The sequence below is a fragment of the Petaurus breviceps genome, unplaced genomic scaffold (assembly GCF_028583685.1).
Source record: "Petaurus breviceps papuanus isolate PSGF00001 unplaced genomic scaffold, PetGlider_PUasm1.0 38, whole genome shotgun sequence".
Lineage (NCBI taxonomy): Eukaryota > Metazoa > Chordata > Mammalia > Diprotodontia > Petauridae > Petaurus > Petaurus breviceps.
In genome coordinates, this window is record NW_027186304.1 from 23,113,546 (window position 1) to 23,124,011 (window position 10,466).

General features: G+C 41.2%; 1 protein-coding gene and 1 long non-coding RNA gene across 4 annotated transcripts in view; one reads left to right on the plus strand and one right to left on the minus strand.

Annotated features, from left to right (window-relative positions):
* Positions 1-10,466, plus strand: part of LOC138170373 (uncharacterized) — a 464,687-nt gene that overhangs the window by 398,839 nt on the left and 55,382 nt on the right. The gene's annotated exons all lie outside the window — the stretch shown is intronic.
* RAB31 (RAB31, member RAS oncogene family) overlaps positions 1-10,466 on the minus strand; it is a 269,429-nt gene that overhangs the window by 30,073 nt on the left and 228,890 nt on the right. Inside the window, exon 7 of one of the 3 annotated variants that reach the window (XM_069099637.1) lies at positions 10,268-10,453. The exons of the other annotated variants lie outside the window; for them this stretch is intronic. Coding sequence (XP_068955738.1) covers positions 10,368-10,453 — 86 coding nt within the window. The 3' untranslated portion in view covers positions 10,268-10,367. Of the gene's footprint in view, positions 1-10,267; positions 10,454-10,466 lie in introns of those variants that run through there. 3 annotated transcript variants of the gene reach the window in all.

Below are 10,466 nucleotides of genomic sequence, written 5' to 3' on the forward strand. Positions count from 1 at the left end.
AGTAACCTCAGAGGGAAGGCGCTAACACTGGGAGTGACCAGGAAAAGCTTCATGTAGAATATGGGATTTGATTGAGTCTTGAAAGAAGTCAGAGAAGCTATAAGGCAGAGGTGAATGAGCATTCTAGGCATGGGGGATGGCCAGTGAAAAGGTACAAAATCAAGAGATGGAATGTCTTGAACAAGAATCTGCTGCTTTGCAGAGTACACAGAGGGGGATTATAAAGACTGGAAAGGTGGGAAGGGTCTAAATTGTAAAGGGTTTTATAAATCAAACAGATATTCTTTGTTATTTTTGAGATTGCTCTCTGTGAGTGGAGAGCAGAAAGGGAGGAAGAATATACCAGGAAATTTAGGTGATGTAAAAACAAAATATATCAATAAAAATTATTTTTTAAAAAGCCAAACGGAGGATTTTATAGGGAGCCACAGGAACTTATTGGCAGGGTGGCGATACCTTCAATAGACGTGGGGAAGTCTGAAAGAAGGATAAGTTTTAGGAGAAATGTGAGTTTCATTTTGAACATGTGAGTCTGAGATGGGGTCCAGTGGGACATGCAGAGATAGACATCTAGCAAACACTCCAACTGTTCAGGAAAAGGATTAGGGCTGGCTCCCTAGATTTAGGAGTCATCAGCTTTGAGAAGGCAACTGATCCCATATAGAACTAAAAAGATTACTGATATTACCAAAGAGAGCAGAAGAGGACCCAGGATAAGACCTAGGTGGAGTTGGGAGGATACCCATAGACTGAGTCAGACAGAGATGATGATCCAGCAAAGGAGACTGGGAAGGAACAATTTAGCAGCTGGAAGGGCAAGGTCATGGAAAACATGGAAAGAAAAAGTGGTCTCTTTTTGGATGAAAATGACATTTACTCAACAAGAAGAAAAATGGAGTTGTGGTCCCCTAGCCTAGGCCAACAGCTGGTGGGTAGTTTGGGGAAAACTACTCAGATGATGAACAATTCACTGAATTGACATTCCTAAAAATGATCTAATAAGGAAACATTGTAGTTTTAAAGATGATGGGTAGGTTGGTTGTTGTTGTCTGTCATTAAATATCCAAGCGTCATAACTGCCCAGTCACAGACTTGAAGAGTCAAAATGAAACCTTGATTTTTGCCTTCATTCCTGAAATTGATTGGAATCCAAACCAGGAGGAGCCTTAGTGGTCTGGCTCCTCTGTCTTTAGGATAAGGGATAAGGATCTGCTAAAGATGTTGATATTTCCTGTAGTCTGGGATGCTAAGTGGCTACAGCAGGGGTGGGGAAGCTGCAACCCAGAGGCCACAGGTTCCCCACCCCTGGGCTAGAGCTTAGCTTTTCTTTGGGGGAAGGGAGAAAGAAGCAAAAACAGCAGATGCCGGATGTCCCACCCAGTATTTGCTAGGAGCTAAGATAGAGTGAACCAGTTGGGAAAGTAGTTTTTGTATTTAATATCAATTGCTCACTGAAGCATGCTATTTTTTACTTTCTTTTTTTTCTTTTATTTGCGTCTTCCTATACAAAATGACTAATATGGAAATGTTTTACATGACTGCACATGTACAACCTATATCTTGATGACTTACCATCTCAGAGAGGGGGGAAGGGAGGGATAGAACTTGGAACACAAAACTTAAAAGAAAACCAAATGTTAAAAATTGTTTTAACATGTAATTTGGGGGAGGGGAAATTATATATATGTGATGAGGTACAGGCTCTGGGAACCCCCTTGAACTCTGATTGAATCTTCCCATTTGATGAAGCATTTGTCTGAGGCCATAAGCCTTTTATTGTGGCTGGCCCAAACCTCTACTACTAGCCTAGCCCTCCTTTGTCCAGCTGGCTCCCACCCTTGATCCCCCCAAACCCACCATGGTCTCATCTCCAGGTAGTCCCCAGCTACCTTCCACCCCTAATCTCTCATCATAGAAGTTTTGACCTCATTTGATTTCTCCTGAAGACCCTCCCCAAACTCCTCCCCTAGACCACCCCTGGATTCCTCCCACAACTTTTCTGTATATAAGACCCCATCTTGGCTCCATGAGGTGTGAGAGAGCCTGGAGAATGATCTTGGGCAGATTCAGTCTGTGTCAGATGATTCTGGCCCACTTGTCCTGTACAAGTGTTACAGAAACCGAGGCTCCTTAAGAGTCTACCCATTATTGGTGAACTTTTAATAAACTTTGCTTTTCTTTGGCTGAGAGAAGACTTGAGTTGAATTCATTTGGCAAGACCCGGCATGATAGTATTTTGGGGTCTTGAGCACCCCTAAACCTATACCTCAACATTATATGTTTCCCTAACCTCATCATATATGTGTGTGTGTATGTGTATGTATAATCAGAAGAAAAAAAATCAACTGCTGTATGGAGTTGCAACGTTTGTGGCTCAATCTTCAGGTTTTCATTAAACTTACAATATGTCAAGCACTACAATAAAGTGTGGATGGAGTGGGTGGAGGAGGGAGAATTCGTTTATAAAGTACCTACTATGAGCCAGGCACGATGCCAAGCACTTTTTACAAATATTATCTCAGTTGATTCTCCCAAATCTGGAAGGCAGGTGCTAATATGATCTTTATTTTACAGTTGAGAAAATTTAGGCCAATATAAGTGACTTGCCCAGGGTCACACAGCTGTGACTGAGGTCATATCTGAACTTAGGTGTTCTGACTCTAAGCCCAGTGCTCTACCCACTGAACCACCTAGCAAGCAAAAAGAAAGACAGACCCTAATCTCAAGGAACTTACATTCCAGTGGGAAAAGGCACACAAAAAGAGAGCTGAAAAGCAGGAAGGAAGGGGAAAGAACACAGGATGGGGAAGAGGGAAACCATGTGGAAGTTGAGTCAGAAGGAAACCCAGGAGGGGAATGAAGGATTGTTGTTTGCTGCTGTTCATTTACTTCAGTCATGTCTGACTCTTTGCGACCCCATTTGGGGGCTTCTTGGAAAATATACAGGAGTGATTTGCCATTTCCTTTTTCAGCTCATTTTACAGATGAGGAAACTGAGACAATTAGGGTGAAGTGACTTGCCCAGGGTCACACAGTTAATAAGTGTCTGAGGCCAGATTTGAACTCAGGTCTTCCTGGACTGTATCACTTTACTGAATAAAGGATGGCTCTTTTCAAAGAAGGCCCCAGGAGAAATGCCCAAGGGAAGGGGGCTGATCAGGTAGAAGGATATTCCAAGGTAAGAATGCAGCTGAGGCATTTGGGGACATTCTACATATAACTACAATGTCAATTTGATTCATACTTATAGTTTAAACGTTTGCAAGCTGGTTCCACCTTCCAAATTTATTGTGTTCTGCTGTGAGATGTGTGTGTGTTAATAGAGACTGAGCTATTTATGCTAGATTTGGAGTGTGCTGCGAGCAATAAAAGCCAAGCTGAATGGAGAGGAGTGGAGGCATTAGCTGACTGGGTATCAAGTGCAGCACCTGGTCCAACCCACATTAGGAAAGAGGTTTGGAATTTTAAAAGGGTAATGTCTTTGGAGGGCCCACAGTTTTGCATCTGCTGCCCTAGCCTCCTCACTATATTAAATGAGAGCCAATTATTTGACAAAGCACAAGAAGAACTTTGTGGGCCTTGAATCACTGGATCAATATCAGACATGGTCAATTGTTTTGTAATTTGCTCCCTTGCTTAAAGAAAACTTCTTGTGTACCTTAATGGGTGCATAAAGGCTTTCTTTGAGGCGAGAAAGGAACTAAATACCAGACTGCATTATATCTCTGCAGATGGGTGTATATGTCTTCTCTATTTCTGCTGAGGACACCATCATCTTGCCAGTCACTCAGATTCAAAACCCTGTCCTCCTTCTTTTCTATCTTAATCTCCATAGTCAATTGCTTGAAAAGCTTATGTCAACCCTGCCTCCTCAACCACCCTTCTCTATGCTTGCACATCCAGGATTTGTTTAAATTTGACCTGTCTAAATTAGCAATTTCTCTATGGCACTAGCCGACAACAAAGCACATTGGTTTATCATGCTGGGGCCACTAGACAGCAAATTCTTTTTCTCATAGCACATTCTGCTATAATAATGCCACTTTCTCACAATACCTCTCACAGTCTAAGATTTGCCTTATCACATACCCCCTTCTCATCTGTCACCATGGCTTTTCTCTTTATCTTCTCCTCTGGAAACTCAGATCCCATCACCCATCACCATCTTTTGAAATCCCTCACTCCTTCAAAACCAAATTCATGTAGGTTCAACCTCCGAAGCTTTGGTGACATTTTCCCAAGTCATTCAGGCTCTCAAGTTGTGTCATCCACAACTATTTACCCTTAATCTCTTGACATATCAAATCCATTACTAAATCCTGTTGTTTCTTTCTACCTTTAATATATACCCCTTTTCTCTCCTCTAACACTGCAACCACCCTAGTACAGGCACCCATCAGCTCAGACCTGGACTATTTCCATTGGTCTCCTTGCCTTAAATTTCTCCCCACTCAAGTCCATCTTCCATTTAACTGTCAAATTGATATTTCTTAAGCTCAGGTCCTCCAACCATGTCATCCCCATTCAATAAACTCTAGTGACTCCTTATTTCCAGGAAAAAATATAAATTTATTTGTTTGACTTTTTATTCCTTCATAAACTGGTTTCTTCCTACCTTTTCAGTCTTCTTATTTAATATATTTTATTTTTTCCCCAATTACATGTTTTTATGCTTATTTTTAGTTTACATCATTCATTTCCACAAGATTTTGAGTTACAAACTTTCTCCCCATTTTTCCCCTACCCACCACCCCAAAACAGTGATCCCACTGAATATCCCCTCCCACAATCTGCTCTGTCCCATATCTTCCCATGCCCGTTTAGACTTTCCAGTAGGGCATGGTGGATCTCTATGCCCCAGTGCCTGTATATCTTATTTCCCAGTTGCATGTAAAATAATAATAATAATAATACATATATATATACACACACATTTTTAAACATTTAATTATAAAACTTTGAATTCCAGATTCTTTCCCTTCCTCCCTCATCATCCACCCTTACTGGGAAGATAAGTAATTCAATATAGATTGTATATGTGTAGCTATGCAAAACATTTCCATAGTGGATATATTGTGAAAGACTTGACTATATTTCCCTCCATCCTATCCTTTGGTCTACTTTGATCCTGTGTCTTTTAAAAAGTGGGTGCTTCCAACTTCCCTCCCCCCAAGCCTGCCCTCCCTTCCATCATCCCCATTCTCATTCCCTCAGCCACTTCTCCCTCCAGGGGCAAAGGCCGAACAACTTTCCTGAACTCCCTGTTCCCAAAGTCCACACTGCACTGACCTGTCACTTTGTCCTTAGCATCTATTGGTTGATAATTCTGGAAACCACAACAGCTGCTAGTGATCTGAAGTCCCTCCAGCCAGTGGCTGGTTGTGGCCGCCCTGAGGCTAAAACCTCCAGCTCACTCGGGGCTGGGCTTGGCCCCCAGAGTGCTGTGCTGGCCCCTTCCTGATGGCCTGCTGGGCTCTCTTCAGTGGGAGGTTAGCTTCTCTCTGTCATTTTGTGGATTCTGTAGCTCCAAAGTTTGTTTAGAGTAATTTTTTATGTGAATTGGAGGAGGTGGAAGCAGGAGCCACATGGAAGTCCTGTTTCTACTCTTTCATCTTGGCTCTGCCCCCCCCAATTACATGTTAAAACAATTTTTAACATTTGGTTTTTCGTTCAAAAAAAAAAAAGTTTTGAGTTCCAAATTCTATCCCCCTCCCTCACTCCCCCTTCTCCCCTTCCTGAGATGGTAAACAATTAGATACAGGTTATATATGTGCAATCATGTAAAACATTTCCATATTAATCATTTTGTACAAGAAGTCTCAAATAAAAGAAAAAGAATGAAAGAAAGTGAAAAACAGCATGCTTCAGTCTGTATTAAAACAGTATCAATTCTTTTTCTGGAAACACATAGTATGCTTCATTGTTAGTCCTTTGGGATTGTCTTGGATCATTGTATTGCTAAGAATAGCTAAGTCATTCACAGTTCTTCGTTACACAATATTACTTTTACTGTGTACAATGTTCTCCTGGTTCTTTTGTTCACTCCAGTTTGCACCAGTTCATGTAAGTCTTTCCAGATTTTTCTACCTCTCCAGTCTTCTTATCCTTTACTGCAAGTCCCCTCCCCCCTCACACACACACACACACACACACAATCTCTCTCTCTCTTTCTATCAGATTCAGTGGCACTAAGCTCCTTGCTGTACCCTGAAGAAGGCACTCCAGGCATTTTCACTGTTTGTCCCCTTTGGAAGATTCTCTCTCTCATCTCCATTTCCTGGCTTCTCCGGTTTCCTTCCTTAGTTAAACCCCACCTTGTGTAAGATCCCTTTCCCAGTCCTCAGTCTTTGTACTCTCCCTCTTAGAGTCTCCTCCATCCATCCTGTGTCTCTCTGATTTAAACAGTCGTCTTCCCGTCGTCTCCCCCGTCAGACTGTGAATGCCTGGAGAGCAAGGATGATTTTTTTCATCTTTCTTTTTATCCCCAGCGCTTTAGGACAATGCCTGCCTGGCACACATCAGGTGCTTAATAAATGCTTGTTGAGTAACTGACTTCTACCTTTACAACACCTCTCATGCACATCTCCTTTCCACTCACTCAGGCCCTCATCACCTCTGGCCTAGGCTATTGCAACAGCCTTTTAACTGGTCTGTCTTCCCACATCAAGTCTTTCCCCACTCCACGCCATCCTCCATTCAGTCACTAAGATGATTTTTTCTAAATCTAATGCTAAATCTCCCTGTTCAGTGAGCTCCAGTGGTTCCCTATTGCTTCCAGGATCAAATATAAAGTCTGCTGGAAATTTAAAGTTCTTCATAACCTGGCCCCCTCCTACACCTTACTCCCCCCCACTTATCCCTAGGATCCAGCACACCTGGATATGGCATACCTGCACTTCCTCTAACATATCTCCCATCTCTCCCCATACCTTCAAACCCCCGCCCCCTCATTTCTCCCTCTTGGTTTCTGTGGATTCCTCCTCAGCTCAATCTCATCTCTCTCTCTCTGTGTCTCTTTCCTTCTCTGTCTCTCCCTCTCTCTCTCCACTCCTCTCCCCTTCTCATTCTGTCTCTCCCCCCCTTTCTCCCTGGTGTGTGTGTGTGTGTGTGTGTGTGTGTGTGTGAAGCATTTCCCAGTCCTTCCAGCTGCCAGTGGCTTCCTCTTTCTAACTATGAATGTACAGATATAGATATCTTGCATGTACCTAGTTATTTATATATTATCTCTCCATCAGAATGTGGCCTCCTTTAAGTTAGTGACAATGTTTTTACCCTTCTTTGTAGCCTCACCACTTAGCACAATGTAACACATAACAAGCACTTAATAAATGTTTGTTGACTGACTGACATCTTGCTTTTGTCACTTCTCTGCACTGGGCACATTCTGTCCTCTAACATACTTGGTTACACGTTTTATTGCCTCATATTAAATTCTAAGATCCCTCAACACAGGGCCTGAGTGCTATGTAATCTGTTTGTTTGTTTTTTTTTTATCTCTAGCAACTAACACAATGCCTTCCTTTTATGTGGTAGGTGCTTAATGTTTTCTAAATTGATGAGAATAATAATACACATGTATAGAGCTAAACAAAAAACCTATATAGGGACTTAGAGTTTTTGGACACCATTTTCAATCTGCTCACTTCATTTGATCCTCCCAACATCTCTGTGAAATATGTAGTACGCATATCACATTTGCAACATTTTCTGGATAATGAAATTGAGGTTTTCAGCAGCTGAGCATCTTGCCTAAAGTCACAAAGCTTAAAAATAGAAAAGCCAAGACCCAAATCCAAGTGTTAGGACTCTAAGTCCAGCACTCATTTCACCATACCATGCTGCTACACTATTGAACACAGGGACCCAAGAGAATACTTAAAGCAAAATTTATTTATATCTCCTATAAATTCCCATTTTAGTCCTTTCTGAGCCAATATTTTACAGGGAACCCTACAACTTCACGTAAGTCAGGGAGACATTTCTCCTTTGCTGGCCTGTTACTGGTAACAAGCAAGGAAATAGGGCATCAGTAGGCTCCTTGTTATATTGGCCACACTGTGCCCTAATTAGGCGAGTGTCTGAAGCCCAATGATGGCTCCCGATTTTCACCATGCACCTTCCACGTATTAGGTCTTTTTGAATATTTCTGTAAAGGCCACCATACCACAAGGGTTTGCTGAGCATTTACTACGTCAAGCACCTGGTACTCAGGTGCTCAGGGTTATGGGAATTACAGGAGAAGTATATGACAAGGCTTCTGAATCAAGGAGCCTGAAATTTCTCTGAAGACAAGAAAGACACAAGAAACAATTTCAATGAGTTGAACTCCCAGTTGCTTAGAAAATAACTAAAACAAACTGCGGCATTACACAACTCAAGAGGATCTTATTTAGTTCTTCAAACCTAAGACATCACATCCATGGGAAACAATCAGAAAGCAACATAAAACAATGATGACTGAGTGTCCCAATGATGAACGTGGACAATATGTAGTATAGGTCTAAGCAGGGAGAGATTACTGTGGGCCAAAGTAGCAAGAGAAGGCAGACAGCAAATCAGAGTTGAGGTTCGATCTGAGTATTGAAACACAGATAGGAGTCTGAAAAGAAAGGTGTGGATATTCTAGGCTGGTGTAAAAGCAGGAGCAAAAACAGAAAAGTAGGAATAAGAATGGCACCTTCTACTGTAAAAACATTGAAACCATGCACTTAAACCACTTTAGGCAAGCAGGTGATATATTGGGAAAGAGAAGCAATTTAAATCACGTCTAGAAAGCCTTGCAAGGAATTTAAAAGACTTTATGTAACAAGCAAACAAAAATGAAATAGGAAGTTGTCTTCCTATATGGTTCAATATGTTGCTAGGTAAGTGATTCTATCTATGTGGGTACTCACTGAACTGGTCAGAGCCCAACCACAATTTCTTACTCTCTATAAGTAACTGGTGCCTTCTCATAAATCCTCACAGTAGTGTCATCCAAAGAGCTGGGGGCTATCCTCTAATTCTCCTGACATTATGTGGAAACCAATGGAGCACAAAGGCTGTTCATCACTTATCCCTCCCCCTCATTATGACTAATCTACCTCCTTTTCTGGCCCTAGAGCTTGTTGATGATATCTTTTAAGCTGCTTCTTCTCTGCAATTCTTTATATTAGTGGAATGTTGCAGTGTACTCCCACTGATCATGTATCCCTACTGTCCTTCAGGCAACCCTCAACTCTCATTCATCAGAAACCGTGGTATTCCATGACTCACAACCACATGGCATCGGCAGCCTACATTCTCATCTCCCAGACCAAAAAGGAAAAAATGTTCAGTTAGTGTTGATTGTTAAACCAAAAATCTGTTTCTTTTTTAATCTAGAGGGATAAACACATACATTCCTTAACACCCAAATCAAGGGCACAAAAACTTCCCAGGGCTTGCCAAGGTTCACGTCAAGAGTCCAAGGAAGAAAAACAAACCAATCCAGGGTTAAGAATGCACAGAAGAGAACAAATTATATGCACTGGGAGAAAATGCTGGGAAAAAAAGAAGTGATTTTGAAATCTGTCTTGGAGAAAAATCTCTATTGCAGGATGCCTGGCAACCTTACTAGTGAGGGTCCAATCAGGCTCAAAGATTCCAAGGACAGTAATAGATTATGTCAGTCAAACACATAGAGTATTAAGTGCCTTTACTGGAATCTGACACTAGAATAGCCAAGCAGCTTTTCAGGTCGTTGTTATGCACTTGCAGGCTGGGGCTTTTTAAAAATATATGCTGGTGAGCCGTTTTCAGTTAGCAAACAGATCAGCTCATCGTTAGGACAGACAGTGGCCTCGTTTCTGGTTTACAAATACTTCAGAAATACAACAGAGAGGTATTTGTTTCTTTATCTCAATCAATATGATGTTATTTTTAACACAGCACACTTTCAGAAAATGAAGGTTTTTTTTTTTTCTTTTCTACTCGTTCTTAATTTTTTGTTTTTTGTCTTTTCTTTCAAGCATTTTTCTCTTTTGGACACTGCTTCTGAGAACATAGGTGTCAGCAGTGTTTAGTTCTATTTTAAGACCAAGGGTGGAACATATGTAATGCAAGCAGGAAAATACCTCAAATGCCAGTTGCCTTGAACTTAGATATACCTGTAACTTTGGTTTAAAGTATCTAGAAAGTTAGGGTTCATCTCATGGAAATTTAGATGAGTGAAGGAAGAGAGAAGAGAGAGGGGTGTGTGTGTGTATCTGTGTGTGTAGAGAGACAGAGAAATTACATTAAAGGATACATAGCTCAAAGTTATATTTTAATATTCATGTGACAAATGCAAGGCAAAGTGGGATAAATACAAAAAAATGTTCCTTAATTGAGACAGAAGATGGGCAAAATCATGCATCTATTGTCCATTCAGAGAAGGCATAATTACTCAGGCAAGACAGGCAAAAGTCCATGTTTTCCTGAAATACATAGATATCTAAGGGAAAACA